An 18155-nucleotide genomic window follows, 5' to 3' on the forward strand; every position below is an offset into this window, starting at 1 on the left:
TTTTGATATATTTAGTGATAATGGGCTTCACCGTATAACTATAAACAGCAACGCATTTCAAGTACATTCAATCGCACATTCAATAAAAAAATCTATTGCATAGGTTCTGGTAAAATTTCTAAACCAGTTTGTTCCTATGAATCAAAGATATTTTCCTCATAAAGCTGTGCTGACCCTTAGACAAAGGTAACGATTTTACGAAGTATTAGAGTTACTTCATCTAGTACCACTGTACCTACTTCGTAGCATCATGGCTTTGGTATGCATTGGGGTTCCTTTATACTGAGGAACTCTAGTATGCATTATGTTAGAAAGCCCTCTAAACTTAAGGGGACACAAATACAACAGTCATTTCTTGTCTTATATGACAGAGTTCTTTATGATGAATAGCACCCAAAACAGCTAAAGAAACCCTCGCTTTGTTTGGAAGATATCCTACTTGAAGAGGTGTGACGATTGCATGAGAGTGACACTAACGCCATCATTATGATATTTCCTAAAACCCTGCCCAATTCGCTGTTTATTTGGTGACTATAGGGCCATGACTTATTACAAACCTGACTTTTGTTTAGACGCAGCCTAACAACATGGTGTTGTAACTTTAACCCATTGTGACTTACATTATTCGAATATATTTTCTTTGCCTGTAAAGCAGCAATATGAAGAATTGTGTTTCTAACCACATATTAAATCAAACAAAATATTGCAGAGTACCTTATTGTGAATAATAATTGGTAGAGTTTGTAACAGCAACAACAAATATACGATAATTTGCTTTATCATAGGCCTACCTCATGGTAGGGTCCAGTATTATATTTGAAAAGGTATGTGTGGCAGTTGGGTCGCTGCATCTTAATAATAGTTCGTGCTAAAGTAATTCGACTACAGTTTAGTTTTGCTTAATTATTTACTTTAAATGCAAAATATTCCTAGAATAGTATATTTATTGGTTTAATGACATTCGCTATTTCGCTTATCATGAGGCCACCGCGTGATTAATACCACGTTTTTAGAAAAACGTGCATCTGTGTAAAAAAAAAACTTCACGTATATCAAATACATTTGAGTCGTTAAGAGAGATCTTGCAACGTGACCTGGACTTAAAACAACATGACTCGTTCCGTGACTTACGTGAACTTTTTTTGTCAAGTCAAGTAATATTGGGAAAAAAAATCAACCACAACTTTTGATTCAACAATGGGATGGCTATATTAGAGCCAATGAATTTATTATATATAGCTGAGTCATACAATTTTTGTAACGTCTTCAAAACTGTATATAGTTACCTATATGCGAACTACATGGGTGCGACGAGTGTTACGAATGAAATGCATCTGAAGTGTAGTATTCCAAAATATTCCTTCTCTGTAACAGTTTCTGAGCAAAAGAGGACGTAAAATATGTTCAAACAAAATGGGAAAAACTAAACCTTGCGTTTACACTTGGAACACAGGCTACATATGAATTGGGCACAACAGAAGGATGGAAAGGCATCCGACAGTTGCCCAAAGTAAGTAAAATGTTTTGCGGTTTCTAGATTGGCTACTTTGAAAATGTTTCTAAAGAAGGGAAAACTAGCCTATTTTCAATGTGCAAATTATGGTTTTAATAATGATTAATTGTTTAGACCTTATCGATATCATTCAAAGTATACCTGTTATCTATTTACAGTTTCTAGAACTTACAAAACTATAAACACAACACTTAGTAGTTACACTTGCATTGTTCAAATAATAGAAGTTCGAAAGGTGATACCGTATGTGTCATATTTAAAAAAAAAATCCTTACACCTTCATTTATTAGTTGTTCCCCTGAAGTGTTTAATACCGAATTATAAAAACTCGAAAATATGAATGTCACGGTGTTATAATTACCTGTAAGTTACTTTGTTTTGTTAGCTTCAATATCAATAAGAATGTTGAAATTGATAGGAGTGTCTTCTTTTTTTTCATTTTGCAATTAATTGATACTTTCGATTTTGATGAGAAATTCTGCTAATACTTCATATAAGCCTGTTGTCTTTTGTTTACATAGTACACACACACCCTAATTACATTAACATGTCATACTGATTACTCTTTGATATAGAGATGTGGGAATAGTCACGTTTCCCCGCTTACAGCTCATAGTTAGCTAATGTAATTTACAACACGCTAAGACATAACTAATATAAGTTCTTTGGAAATGTGAGCATATGCTATACAAAGAATTAGATGGTGAAAAAAAACTAACACATGTTTCTATTTAGACATATTTGAAAGAATCGTAATGTGTTAAAATTGACGAAAAACAATTATTCTGAGTTTTTTTCAATGTGACTTTCAGTTTTTAATTATGAAAATGGAAATGGATATTTGTTTTGCACGTCGAACTAATCTGGGCGTTTCCAAATAATAATTCAAACTATCCGTTGGGTTGTGCGGTGACAATATTGGTTTTGCGTGGATATCCCCGAAAATAAATAAACTAGTTCAAATATAGAATACAGTGAAATTTGATGTCCGTTATCATCGCCGCCCATCCGTAGGTCTGATAAATGGCATATTGTGTAATATTGTAGAATTAACAGAATGCTGTTTCGCAGAGTGGGATGGAATGCAACAATTTATGTTAAAGCTTGCATTGTAGGCTATTTTTGCTTGGCTCGGCTTGATTTTACCCAATTCATATTTTAGTCAATTGTTATTGACGTCAATGGATACTATATAGTCAGCATAAATACGTATTTCAGTGTGTGTAAGGTCGGTTCTAGAATCGCCTGAGTAAGGTTTTCATCAGTATAGGTACATGCAATGAAAACGAAAATGTTTAAAAAATCATGTTAGATTCTTATGGATTGAGTATGGAAATCTGGATGAACTAGCAAGGACTTTTCTCGATTGTGGGCACCATTTTATCTCCACGAACACAGACAAAAACGGAGCCGTCTACTGTAATACCTATCAAACGTGTTTGTATATTTATATGTACATATGTATGTATGTCACCAAAAACAGAACTAGTATTGTTCGATACAGGTGACAAACGCCTACAGTGGAATTACGACCTTCCTTACCGGTTTCGAACCTCTGGACATACAATCAGCGTCCATAGCCTAGTGGTTAGGGTGTCCGCGTACAGAGCGGAAGGCCCGTGGTTCGAATCCCGGTGGAGGCTGAAAGTTTTTTCACTGTTCTTGATTTTCCAACTCATTACGATTTTCATTTATATATATTCATTTGCCTTTGTCGTTTACCTCCATTGCATTAACATATTTATATATATATATATATATATATATATATATATATATATATATATATATATATATATATATATATATATATATATATATATATATATATCAATTACCGAATTGGTTCCGCACGCTCACAGACCTGAAACTGACCTGTGAAGAGATATGTGATTACGATGATTGGTTTGATCGGTCAAGATGCGACAATAAAGAGTACTAGAATTACAGGACAATAATATTTCAGCAGCTCAACCGTAACAGCACGCAAGGATACAGCAACGTTCAAACTTTAGATCTCGCCCATAACAGTGTATCGGTCGTTGAAGTTGGTACGTTTGATAACACACCGGATCTTCGATTCCTTCTGCTTTCACACAACAACTTGAAAGAAATACAAGTGGGTTCTTTTACAGAAATGAAATTCGTAGAAAGACTAAATAAGCCATCCGTAGACATGTTCTCAGTAACCTAACAAAAGCAATGACCATTTATTTTGATGATAATCAAATTCACTTTCTTGAGAAATGTAGCTTTATTAGACCCTTGCGAGTACGAAGGCTTTGTTTGAGCAATAACAAAATGTCTGACTACTCGACAAAGAAATATTCAGAAATGTGTCCAGTTAGATCCCCATCAAAATCAAATGATTACTATTACTCTGTTTAAGGTCTGTATTTTCGGATAACAGAATAACAACCAACTCGTTACCAATTCATCTGGGAGTCATTTTTCCTTTAGACTTGATTGATGTACATAACACTACTATTACGCAATCAGAAAGTACCGTGCCGTATATTCATTTTACTAAAAGTTTTCTGTGTGGTGGGAATCCCTATATATTTGTGACTGGGCGTTCATTAAACTACAATCACTGTTTAAGAATATATTTCATCTCAGAATCACGATTTCTATTCACATTCAAGTCAAATATCTTGCATATGCAAGGCAAGATGTGATCTTTGAAGTGGATCAACCGTTGCCATCTTCTTGAACTGAAGATGGTGAAATGATATAAATGACGTCACAAGAATAACAATATCAAATGTATTTATACACGTGCATGTGCCACAGGAACTATCACAAGGTTACCGTCGAGGTTCCAGTTAAACCACGCACTGACTACTATAGCATTGATAGAAGTAAGGATACAAAGAGGGTGACTATACAATATTTGCGATAAAACACGAGCTCCAGCTCACATTGGTCTATTTGACGAAGTAGCCAAAGTTTAATTTCGTGACTATTTTCAATAATTAAAGGAAAAAGAATTTCACAGTGGTAAGCTATACTCAAAGGCATGTATACACGTAGGCCTATATAGTGAGAGCGCGAAATCGAACAGCATGATCCATGAGCATAAGCTGTGTTTTAAGATTTCGTTTGGTATGGAACGCGAAAAGGGAAAACTTATTTCGTTGTCTAAACTAAGTTTGTTGTTGTCTAAACTAAACTTGTTGCTGCTGGTTTACCGAACTGTTGCTCAAACTTACGATGATGTCTAAAATTCCGTTATCTAAACATACGTCGTTGTCTAAGTTTGTCTAAAGCTTAACGTCGTAAGTTTGTAGTCGTTGTCTAAAGTTTGCACTCTTCGCGTTCCATAGTTTGGTGATCAAGCCATATGAATTTCAAACATAGTTGGAGAACCCTTCACTTCAACTTTGGTGTTTAAGTTGTCTTTTTTCCACGTGGTTTAAGCTATTGGATTGGTGCTTACATAAAATTATTATTTAATTGAAAACATTGATCCTATCCATTTTTTTAATATTTTTTATATATCCTGCTGTTTCATTCGTAAACTGTATATGACCGATTATCTAAGACAGTCTTGATGGGGATAAGCGGAATAGATGAACATATTATATATTCAGATACCTGCAGGCCTTTTCTTAAAAAATCAAAATTTACTTGGTGTATATAGATTGTATAAAACTCAGTACACAAATTAGCTTTGGTATTTCTCTGTAACATGGCGGCTACTACGTATATGATAAGTATATTATACGGTTGATTTCCGTATAAAAATAATCTGCGTCAATGTTTAACCTAGAGAGAGATTCGGGGAAATAATGTTGATGCTTTTTACGTCCTATGTCGTTTCCATCCTGGTAGAAGAATCTAGAATCAAATTTGTCTAAAGAAGTACAAAACGTTTGATCTCACAGCATTCTCTGGCGCAACTTAGGAATTCACCATTCATCATTAAATTATTAATACTAGATGAAAACCTTCTTTGGGTGCATTGTAACTTAAATGCACCTTTACATGGGTTAAAGGATTTTCATAATGTAGGCCTAATATCACGTTAATGTATAAATCAATTTCACTGATTTTTTTTTGTACATTTTCAGCGGCAAAGAACTATTCAAGGGTAAAATGGCAACTGTTTCCATATGGAGAAGCAAATGGTTCACTATTTGTTGCATCGTCAGCGGTAAGTTACTGGCAACGTCTTCTGCTCCGAGTCCATCGACTATCGATTTGGCTCAGCCTGCTGAGCATTTTAACAACACGCTCACGGACCTGAAACTGACCTGTGGAGAGATATGTGGTTATGATGATTATCTTGATCGGGCACGATGCGACGATAAAGGCCTACTCCGTGTCCCAAACGCCAATGGATGTGAAAATGCAAGAGTGCTGGAATTACAGGACAATAATATTCAACAACTCAACGGTAACAGCACGCAAGGATACAGCAAAGTTCAAACTTTATATCTCGGCCACAACAGTGTATCGGTCGTTGAAGTTGGAACGTTTGATAACACACCGCATCTTCGAAACCTTCTGCTTTCACACAACAACTTGAAAGAAATACAAGTGGGTTCTTTTACAGAAACGAAATTTATAGAAAGTCTTTATCTAGAACATAACAAATTAGAAGCGATCCGTGAACATGTTTTCAGTAACCTAACAAAAGCAATTACCATTTATTTTGATAATAATCAAATTCGCTTTCTGGAGAAATGTAGCTTTAATGGACTGTTGCGACTACGAAGGCTTTGTTTGAGCAATAACAAAATTTCTGAACTCGACGAAGAAATATTCAGAAATGTGTCTAGTCTGGTTACATTAGATCTCCATCAAAATCAACTGATTTCTCTTCCTCGTGGTCTGTTTGAGGGTTTGCATTTTCTGAGACGAGTAATTCTGTCCGATAACAGAATAACAACCATCCCGTTACCAATTCATCTGGGAATCACTTCTCCTTTAGAGTTGATGGATGCGCGTAACAATGATATTTTGCAATTAGAAAGTATCCTGCCGTATATTCATGTGACTGAAAGGTTTCTGTTCGGTGGGAATCCCTATATTTGTGACTGTACGTTCATTACACTACAATCACTGTTCAAGAATAATTTATTCCTAGAACAAGTAATGTATATACGTTCAAGTCCTGTAACTTGCATGTGGCAATATGCCAACTTTGAAGTAGATGAGCCGTTGCCATTTGATTGCCCTGAAGATGGTACATTGATAAATGACGTCACCACAGCAACACCACAAGACTTAACGGGTCCTTCACAGAGAACTGAGTCGCATTTTACTGGAGAAATATCAGCTGAGAGCAAAACAATTGCTTACGTTGGTAATACAGTTAAAACTGATCAGATGGAGCCGACGGATCCTAGAGTTAGACCTCCGATATGTGACTGGTTAATCATATACTGTTCAGTCCTAATAACACTTATTCTTGCGTCTCTAATCTACTTCGTCAAGAGTTTACGTTGCCAATCAATACCAATGACCCGCGTTTCAGGACTAGAACACTCCCTTTTGGACTCAAAATATACCGGTGCTGTGGCTGAGTGGATATAAAGGCGGTGGCATTTGAAGCAATGAGGCTTAGCAGACGGGAGGTTTATTCCGGGTTTGATACCCGGCAGTGTCATGGTAAGGTGGGTTTTTCATCCAAGAGCAATCTACGGTTTTCCCATCTGAAATGACTTTCTAAGTTGAAAACATTCCAAATTTTAGTTTAAAATGTTGAATTGGAAGCCACATGACGTGTAAGTTGTAATCCATACGCCCTTGAATGTTTCTTCCACATTTGTGGTCGCTATAAGCGTCGTAAAAATAACTGCTGGTTAATATCATATTGTTATTAGTATTAGCATTATCAAATTCGAGTCTAATTTTCAATGGATTAGCTCTGACCTGCACTCTCTTCCATGTAGTTTATCAAGGCCACATAGTTATCTTGATGCAGCATTGTGAGTTGATTTGTAACTTTTCGGCACTTTAACGGCGCAATTTATATATATTCACACATAACTGATTCATTCTAACTAAGAGTGTTGTTCGGTATACAAAAGCTTTATAAAAACCAAAATTAACTAGTTAGTTCCCTTTTAATCCTGGACAGAAACCGGACAAAACTATGTGCTCCAGAAATTTGATGTCATACGCAGACGTTTAAATATGTTCATTTGTTTTAAATACAATAACTGTCTTTAGATTGCTGAATATCGGACGGATGTTCATCAGAATTCGATCCCTATATCATGCGCAAGTATTAACAGTGAAATAATGTAATAAAATAATCAAAGATGAAAATATTGTAAAACGGTTTCATTTAATACATGGGACGCGGAGCAATACCTCTCATCACAATACGGCAGGTTTTTTTTTTCAAGGACAACAGTGAATATTTCAAAATGGGTGTGTTATCTGGACTGATGCAGCAGACAGGCAAAATGTAGCCTTGCCCTCTCAGGTGACTCAGATATAGTGAACAATATATGTTAATGAAAGAAACTGCAATCGTATATGTACATGCATCCAATGACCATGTAGATGAACCAGGGAAGCGGTGAAGCCAACTACAATGACATATCAGTACTTGGATAGGTGCCATTCAGATGTCACTGTATATATGATCATTGCAGACATGTCAATATTTCCCTTTTGTCACAAAAGTTCCTCCCACGAGTAGTCTTTATCGTTCTTTTTAAGAGTTTATTACCTTGCTGCTCACGACATGTTTACACTCGTGAATTATTATTTTTTTTTGGTTTATTCTATAAAACTCGATATAACCCCGTTGTGGATGGTGTTTAAGTATAATCTTTCATGCATTTGTAATAAGTAACATATATACCTTCGCATGAAATTACAACAAGGAAGTTGCAGAAAAGAGATGTTGAGTCAAAATACGTTTTTATCTCTTATTTTATACAGTGGTGTTTCCAATTTATATTTGAGTTGTGGTATAAAATTTGTGTGACATTAAATAGACCACTATCGACTACGTCTCAACGTAAGTCAGAGATGTTGACACAAAATAAGCAGTTGCTCTTTATTAACGAGTTCTTGACAATTCAATCCATCATAATATTTTTTCATTTAATATTTTCCATGGTTCGATGTGGCAAACCAAGTTGGAAGATTTTGCGAACTGTTATGTTTTCCTGTTGTGATTTTGCTGAACAAATGAGCACACATTAGGTGTATTTTCCTTCGTATAACAGTAAAGTGTGCTACAAACCGACATGCAGGTTAAAATAACAAACTGGCTAATAGACCCCATCCCTACACGCTACTGCTATCAGATAGGATTGCCTGTAATGAAAAAGTGCTTTCGTATATTCTCAACTGTGTACAATCAACTGAACAACTTGCAGATCTTTTGCCCCCTTCGGCCATCCGTTCTTTGACTTGCCCCATTTTATAAAGGTGTGGGTATATTGTAAAAGGTGTGGTATATACTGTAGCAACAATTAATGCCCACCTATGTGGTTTATTATATCAAGGAGCACAGTAGTGCCTCTCCTTATCATTCACGATGCACCATCATCATTTACGTACGTGATTATGATACGAATAAAAAACTGACTTAAGCAAACTAAAATAATGTGATTCTCTTTTGGGAAATACCACTGTTTGTGTGATTCCTTTTGTAGTCAGTGTAGAACGAAGACTTGCACAAGGCAATAATGGCATCACAGAGATACTGTACGTGAAGTGCTTGCCATTAATTGTTAAATTATTCCCGCCGTCATTATCCTCATTTGTTAATTGCTTCTTCTTTCGTTTGACGTTTGAATGAATGTTGCAGCAATCGCACAATACAAGGAAGTTGTACGTATGTACATCATACTTACATTGATATAGGCATGCATCTATTGCGAAACTTCAAACTGCTAATTCTCTTAACATGAAACTATGCAAATAAAAGGGAAGCGATAGTGCGAGATTGAGAGAGCTCTCATGTCTAGAGTGATATATTGCACATTGACAAAAACATAAGCACTATAAGATAAGGTGTGAACACTGATATCTTCCAAATGACAAGATTTCTCCTAGCTGTTGGTAGCATTGTTTATCATTAGTCATCCTTTTATATATGAATCTTACGACTTCAAAACACATGCCTATTACTTTTAATACAAATCCAGACAATTGATTTTTGATAGTTCTCATTTAGCTAATCATATTAATGTGAGTTTGGCCTTCCGTGAAACTACTCAGTTGTCATCAGGCTGCGGACCATCACACTCTCACTCTGACGTAGCAGTTTAGCACACCTATTACGTAATATTTCTTTCTGTGTTGGTTAAATACATTTGTTTCAGTACCGACCACAATCCACCAGTGGTGTACTAGAGTAGGCTCCTCCTTTTAAACGAGTAGCAAGTGTTTCGGACTAATGAGGAATTAATGTCAAGTTACTGCTTTTTGGTGACCGAGAATAGCCTACCAAGTATATTACCGGTGTGTAACACGGTAATTGCTGACGTGTTGCAATGAGTTTCACAATGAAACATGTGACGTTTGCAATGTGGGTATCCAATGTGAAATCGCCTACGCTTCCGCACCATATATAGGCCGATGACACTAGAACTTGATTCAGTTTCTTGAAAGACACTACATATTTCACTCCTTCAACACTAGCCTCCGCTGGAACACAACATGGGCTGTCACAACAATTATCAAGACACGTACACGTAAGCATAAAAAATGATTAAAAGTAGGCCTAGCCTAGTATTTGAGGTACTGGTCAGTAATTATATGTCCGTGAGGTTCACGTATATGTTACCATTATAAATATACTTCGGGGGTTCTACTGGCAGTTGCAATTAAAGAATATCTTATTCTCGGCACCGGAGACTTACATTTCCGCGGTGAAGTTACATGACAGTTCTATGTGGTGACTATAACGAAATATGTACTCAAGAAATACGTTTCAAGCGCAGACTATCAGCGTTTGGCAGACTGTCAGCAGACCACTGGAGGGGCAAGAAAGAACGAGAAAAAGGGATATGAGTCGAAGTGATTTAAATCTGACTCATTGGAAGTACTTCTTAATTACTTCAGTATAGCCATTGGGGTTGTTAAACACGTGCATCGGATTGGCGCGCTATGTGTATAGGCCGTATAATCGTAAATTGAGTAGCCCTTCATCAAGCATAACACTGTCACAACTGAATTTAAGCCAAGCCCTAAGCCTAACGAGTAATGTCAGTACTATTCGGTAGCTTTCGTGAAGTTCGTAAGTTACAACGGGAACAATAAGTCAGGGGTAAGAAAACCCCAAAGAGGTGCTCTAAAACAATCGAATTCCAAGTTGGAGATTATCAATATACTTCGTTATACTAAGAACTGTAAACTACCATTAACTTGTTGCCAGACCTTAGGCTTAATATTGCAGTGTCTACAGGGGCGTAGCGAGCGGGGGGGTGTGGGGGATGTCACCCCCCCCCAATAATTTTGTCGCTGTCGGCAAATTTTGGGTCTGTCGGCAAAAGGAGAAAAGGTGAAGAGAGCGGAAGGGGAAGAAAGAAGGAAAGCTGAATAGAAAAAGGAGAACGGGAGCTTCTTCCGTGCCAAATTTGACTTAAAATATGCACCAGATTGCATCTAAGGACGTTCAAACTAATTTTTCCAAAGGGGAGGGGTAGACCCCCTACCCTTAGACCCCTTCCCCCATTTCAGTCACAACTTCCAGATCCGTCGGCAAATCAAATTTGACTTAAAATATACACCAGATTGCATCTAAGGACGTTTCAAAACTAAAAATTTTCCAAAGGGGAGGGGGACACCCCCTCCCCTTAGACCCCTCCCCCATTTCAGTCATCACTTCCAGATCCGTCGGCAAATCAAATTCTCCACACACCCTCAACAAAAACCCCTTCGCTACGCCCCTGAGTGTCTATCATGAAAATAGACTCCTGTATGGTGACTCCACACTCATGCCTAAATAAGACATGTAGGCTACGTATATTGTTATAGTATATCAATAATTTAAAAGTGTGGTCGTGGAACATTGAGTTGGTGACTTGGCAATGCATGAGCTTAGTGAGTTCACTTAGTCCTTCACTTGTTATAACACATTTACGGGGCTTCCTAAATTGTGCTTTTGTGGCCTATTTTTTTTTATCATTCAGCTTGGATACAATGATATTTAGCAAAAAGAATGCCAGACAATCAAATTATCATTTGTTACCATCATATATATCTTGGAGAAGGCACAAAAACTATTGGATAATACATATATGAAATTGCTTAACTAATGGGAAAATTACGCCATTTGTTCACTTTTGTTTACAAGAAGGTGTCACACACGCAAACACATATACATACATCATCACTATTGCATAGATTCCTTTTGTATCCGGCAAGGAATAAGAAAAAATTGTTCTTGCCTGACTATGTTAGAATGAAATCTTACAGTTTTCGTTTGCTTTGCTTTTCCCTACATATAAGGAAAGTACAATCAATGGCAGTAGTGTAAGGTAATTGTACAGATGAATTATTTCAACAAAACATATACATTTATTGCATCTACACAAACTAGAACAAGAGGCCAAACCACGGAGTTGCTTATCTCATCGGCAGGAAAACTACACTAACAAATATACATTAGACCTTAGATCACGTGACCTTTGACCTCGGCTCCCATGGCAAGCACATAATCTGACAATACTTGACATTTACATTACGCCTGTAAAGGGTCCATGTCAATTCAATGTGTTTACTATTGGGTTATAGCAAAATAAAAGTAGTTTAGGAGGAGTTTTCGACAAACAATTGTGCTAAAATATACATTTGACCTTTAACCACGTGACCTTTGACCTCGGTTCCCACAGCAACCACATATTTGATATTACTTGACATTTCCATTATACCTGTGGAGGTTCCATCACACCTATTCCAGCCTCCTCCTCCACTTCTTCCGATCCTTTGCCTCTCTCAAACAAAACATCACACCTTTCCCAGTCCAACGTCTTTCAGCCGTGAGGCCTTAGGCCGACCTCTACCCCTGGTTCCTTCAACCGTTCCGTGCATAACCGTATGAGCCAACGTCCCCGATCTCTACCCCTGGTTCCTTCAACCGTTCCGTGCATAACCGTATGAGCCAACGTCCCCGATCTCCTGGGTATGTGCCCAAACCATTGTATTTTTCTTCTGCGCGCGACTTCTAATAATATTCGTCGATAAGTCTTTTTATTTTCTGCTTCCACGTGATTCCGAGGATTCTTATAAAACAATGGAGTTCGAATGCCATTAATCTCTTTTCCATCCTCTTATTGTTTGTCCATGTCTCACATCCGTACAGAGCAATGGAAACGATTAGTGTTTAAGGGGTTTTACCTTTGTTGAAGTGGATCTCCTTTTGGAGTTCCACAGCTCATTTTATTTTCGTAAATTGACTCGTTGCTATGGCAAGTCTTTTCTTTATCTCGGAATTTGATGTGACATCTTCGTTCAATGTTGAGCCAAGGAACAGAAAGGTCTTCCCTTCTTGTAGTGTTTTTCCATCCACTTTTATCGATGCATCATTGGTATCAATCAAACTTGAGGTGACCACCATGTGAAGTATCTGTTCCCTTTCGAGGTGAATGTTGGCTCTTCCTGGGTGACTTTTCTTAAAAAGTACCATTATTTTACTCTCGTCTACACTTATCCCCATACCATAACTACTAGCCGTCGTCTCCAGCCTATTGGTGAGAATTTCTAATTCTTTCCTCGAGCCTGCAATGTGATCAATAAAAATCATCAGCAAATTTTAGATTTGATATCCGTCGACCACCAACTTTAACAGTCCCTGCGAAGTCTTCAAATACATCTGACATAATCTGTTCCAAACAGATGTATACGTACATGGGCACAAGATGCAACCTTGGCGGACTCCAACCGTCGTTTGGAACCAATCTAAAGTGATGCTGTTAGTAGTTAACACCACATTAATATTGTTGTTGTATTGTGCTTCAATCACTTTGATTAGCCCAGAGCCCATATTGCACTTCTCCAAACTCTGTCAAATACCTTCTTAAAGTCAATTAAGTCGTGGTTTAGTTCCATTTTGATGGTTTCTGTATTTCTCTCCCAAATTCTCACATTTGCTATCTGTTCTACAGTTCTCCGATCACATCTAAATCCAGCTTGTTCTTCTGATAAAATACTTTCAGCCTTTAATTTTATTCTGTTACTGATAAATCTTAGCAAGACCTTGCTAGGGTGACCGATGAGACTTATGGTTCTATAGTTGTTACAATTCTTCAAGTCTCCTTTCTTTTGGGAGTGGCACAGCCGCAGTGATGTTCACCATTGTGACGGCCATTCTCCCTTACTCCATACAGAGTTGCAGTTCTTGTGCAAAACTTCAATGGTACTGTGTCCCCCACTTTTGATAAGTTCCGATGGTATGTTATCAAAACCTGCCGCTATTCCATTCTTTTTACCACACTCTTCATCGTAGTACTTTGTGACTTTCAACTCTCTTCTTTTATCACTTTTCTTCCATATTTGTGCGGTCATCCATTGTTGTTTTATTTTCCTTTCTTCTCCTAGCCTTTCCAAATCCAATGTTACAAACCTTCCGTCAACTTGTATTCTGAAGGTTTTATAAATGCAGTCCTGAGTCTATCAGTTCTCAATATTGAATTTTCACCCGGGTTGTTGGAAACTTCCGGGTTTTCTTCAGCTTCATGCTCAGTGTTACCATAACAAGGTTATGGTCGCTACCAATATATGCTCCTGGGCAGGATCTTGTCTTGTGACCATTTATGCCACTGGTACCTACACTTCTCATCTACCAGGATGAAATATATATATAATTCCTTGTTGTGCCGTCTGTGACTCTTCTCGGTATCATGTGTTTGTTCCGCGTAGTTGCCAATTACCATGTTGTGCAGTCTTGCAAATTCCATTAATCGAAGTCCTTTTTCATTTTTTTCATTTGTAGATCCCAGAACATATTTACCAGCTGTTCCCGCCCAATCCTCATGAGCAACCGTCCCAATCTTTGACTTCTAGTCACCTTGGATAACAAGGATATCTTTATTTGCGATGTTTTTCATGATTGTTTCTAATTCACTGTAAAATAAATCTATTTCATCGTCATTTGAATCCGAAGTTGGATCATAAACCTGTATGAAAGATAGATTCCTTGGTGATACGTTTATTTTGATTCTTAGAATTCTGCTTGAGACCGGTTCACATTCCATCACTGATTTTACATAGTCCTTGTGCACCATGAACTCTTCTCCTCCTTTTTATGTCTCTTTTCATTTTCACTCCACCAAACTTTATGTCCTTCATCTACTACCACTTCTCCAGTATTCAACCATCTCATTTCAGCAATGCCCAATATGTTCCTTTATACTTTTGCATCTCATGTTCTAGTTCGTTCAGTTAACCATCAGCAGACAGAGTTCTTACGTTCCACGTCCCGATGGCAACGTCTTGTTTGCAAATTTCAGTTTCATTTTTGGTTTCTCTCCAGTAGTCCATTGTTCGAAGCTCCCATCCTGTTGAGTGCCAATGGAAGACGTGGTCGTTGGTGACCCGGGCCTCGACCGATCCGGTATGGTGTAGGTTTTGTGTGTACTCATCATTGTGTTTCAATAGGCAAGAAATCCTCTCCAGATATGGATGGCCGTTGGCTCCTGGTGGAGCTCATCCGCCCTTTGTCAGTCTTATTTTTAATCCTGCTGGGTGTCCACACACCCTCCTCACAGCAGTCCGGGGACTGAAGTGGGGGAGGCGGTTTAGTCGCCGAAAAATCGACCATGAACAGGTAGTATTGGATACATGTTACCAATAGCAGCTGGGGCTGACCTGACTACAAACCACAATGGTTAGGTAAATGGATATTAACTGGAAATAGTTCTTAAAAGTATCTTACAAATAACAAATATTTTGTTGGTGTTTAATTAACCTCAACAGGGAACTTCATCAGTAAAACGAGGAAAGATCCGAGCCAAATTCATTTAATATTTCTGCTAAATTCTTGTTTGGATGTTCAGTCAATATGTACTTTAACAAAGTTGTTTTACCAGCACCTAAATATCCAGTAATGATTGTGATTGGAATTTTGCGAGCAGTTGTTGTATCTGGTGAGACTAAATCGGGGCAATCTTCATCAGAGCTTCAGCATAGCTGTAAATGGCCCATCTGACAAAGGAACTGCAATATCTCATCCTCGCTATTTGAGCGATGAGATGAAGAAAAAATGTTTCTTATCATTTTACTAATTGCAGAAGTTTTGGGTTATTTTTCAGCTGACATTGACATCAGGAAATTCTCTTCCATTTTGAGACTTAATGAAAGATACAGGCGTATACTCAACATTGCAAAACCCGTTGGTATAGGTCTAATATCAACACGGGCAGCGTTAGTAGGTACATTTTGTGTTGAGATATATACTTAACTGTGTGTCGCATATACACTGTTCAAGTCCAAATTTCTCTAACGATAAACGGATATATATATATATATATATATATATATATATATATATATATATATATATATAACTATGTGCCACCACTCTCGTCCTGCGCACAACACAATACAACGGCAATAGAATAAAGTACACCGTATATATATATATATATATATATATATATATATATATATATATATATATATATATATATATATATATATATATATATATATATATGGGCGTTGTATTGTGTTGTGCGCAGGACGAGAGTGGTGGCACATAGTTATTCTGGAAGTCTTTTGCTGGCTTGGCGATAGATAAATTGGCTAGGTGTCAGTAGTATTGTAAGCCCCTAGCCTATCAATTTGGTCTAAACATAAAATTGTTCTAATAAATCATTTTATTGTTTGGGTTATACAAAATCCCCTTCTTGTAGCGGCGAATGAGTAAATGCCAAATTCTCATCATCGTCAAAGAAGGACTGATTTCGCAGAAGAGAGTCAAATCAACAAACCCATGTCATCTTTACAGGCGAAAATATGACTGTTTCGGGAGAGCGGGGTTCGATAGAGGATGGTTGATACTGGGATGGATGGCCATGATTGCTGCAGTTGTGGCAGCCCATCCCTCCTCTGCTCCTCCAGCGGAGCCTCCAAGATTGACATGTGGAAATGCTTGCGGCTACGATGACTGGTTTGATCGTGCTCATTGTAATAACCGGAATCTTTCCGTGGTTCCAATAGTGGATGGCTGCGATGCTGTGCAAGTTCTGGAAGTTCAGGGGAACCACATTAGTCGAATCTCTAGTGACTGTTTGGAAGGTTACAGATATGTGACCAGCCTTGACGCATCAGAAAATGTCATTGCTGTGATAGAGCCAGGAGCATTCGCAGGGTTACCTGAAATGGAACACTTGTTGCTTTTCCAAAACGAAATAACCGTACTTCAAAATGACACTTTTATGGGTACAATAATGTTATCTTCAATCAATTTGAATCAAAACAAGATCGTAGAAAACTAAATTAACATCGATTTCCTTCAGCAATAATCGTATATCGCACTTGGCACGGAATATATTTCAAGGATTGTTTAAATTAAAAGATCTGTCAGTTAGTAATAATGAATTGGTTGAAATTGAAGAAGACCTCTTCAAAGGTCTTCTTAGAGTAAGTAGCATAAATCTTAATGGTAATAGACTCGTAAATATACCTTCGGGTCTCTTTAATGGCCTTACGGCATTACAGAGTGTTTACCTATCTAATAATAGGTTAGTATCGATTCCTGCCCCAACTCAGCTAGGGCTCACCTCTGGCTTAATGGTGATAGTCTTACAAGACAACAGCATTACCGAAGCCTCGGATATCATTCCATATATGGATTTATCAGAAAGTTTCTTCTTTGGCGGCAATAAGTTTCGGTGTGATTGTGATTTTGCCACAGTTCAAGAGTTATATTTCAACAACTCTTTTCACGAACAACCGGGTTATAATCAAGCAATCCAAGTAACATGCATTTCGGGAGAAAGATCTTTCCCGATTGATCAACCACTACCGGTGGAGTTTTGCCCAGAGAATGGAGAAATGAACGATGAAGTTCCAATTACATCAACAATTATTGTACCAGAGTCGCGTGGAATATCCGTGCAGACAAGCTCTGAGTCTTACGTCAACGTGACGTCAGATAACGACCTGCTTCAGAATTCTGCAGATCCTTGTATTTGTAAATGTCCATGTGACACCTCTGATGTACAGGTATCTATCACTTTCTCTGATTGGTTATTTATATACATTGCTAGTATAGTAACACTTCACGTCATATGGCAATTATGGAAGAAAGTTAGTGGTTTATACAATTCTTCTAAGGAGTATGCTATCGACATTTAACTATTCCAAGTTAACAAGTCACTCTCCTATTAGGCTTACTTCTTTAATTGTGAGTTTTGACAATAGGTGAGTAGGCCTACGTATCTGGCTGTAGCCAACTCAATTAACGCTAGTCATGATAAGCCAATGGGGAAACTTTGTAGGTTTTCTTCCCTACACAACGTAAGAGTTGTTATGATGTGCGTTATTGTTAAAAGTGCTTTTATATTTCGAATTTTTCGAAAGAGAAATAAATGTAAATACTTTACTCATGAATTATAGTAATATATACGTCATTCAACTTGAAATAAAGGACATGTTAATAGTTACACTATGTACGAAATCCAAACCTTCACTCTCCAATTCATTTGAAATTGATTTTTTC

The 18155-nt window shown here is 37.5% G+C and overlaps 1 protein-coding gene and 1 long non-coding RNA gene across 3 annotated transcripts; both read left to right on the forward strand.

Moving 5' to 3' along the window:
- The first annotated feature begins 1346 nt into the window (after positions 1 to 1346).
- On the forward strand, positions 1347 to 8850 carry LOC139964069 (uncharacterized). Of its 2 annotated transcripts, none has more exons than XM_071965451.1 (2): positions 1347 to 1510; positions 5587 to 8850. In XM_071965451.1, the coding sequence occupies exons 1-2, from the start codon at positions 1461 to 1463 to the stop codon at positions 7052 to 7054; spliced, it is 1518 nt and encodes a 505-aa protein (XP_071821552.1). In that variant the 5' UTR covers positions 1347 to 1460; the 3' UTR covers positions 7055 to 8850. The 2 variants fall into 2 exon arrangements, with proteins under 2 accessions (XP_071821552.1, XP_071821623.1); XM_071965522.1 differs by lacking the exon at positions 1347 to 1510 and adding an exon at positions 4063 to 4513 and having other exon boundaries at positions 5587 to 8849.
- A 780-nt stretch (positions 8851 to 9630) lies between these two features.
- LOC139964621 (uncharacterized) lies at positions 9631 to 16468 on the forward strand. Its single transcript, XR_011792046.1, has 3 exons — positions 9631 to 10182; positions 15742 to 15861; positions 16440 to 16468. It is a non-coding gene; the product is annotated as an uncharacterized lncRNA (long non-coding RNA).
- The last annotated feature ends 1687 nt before the right edge of the window (positions 16469 to 18155 follow it).

The sequence above is a fragment of the Apostichopus japonicus genome, chromosome 1, assembly GCF_037975245.1.
Source record: "Apostichopus japonicus isolate 1M-3 chromosome 1, ASM3797524v1, whole genome shotgun sequence".
Lineage (NCBI taxonomy): Eukaryota > Metazoa > Echinodermata > Holothuroidea > Aspidochirotida > Stichopodidae > Apostichopus > Apostichopus japonicus.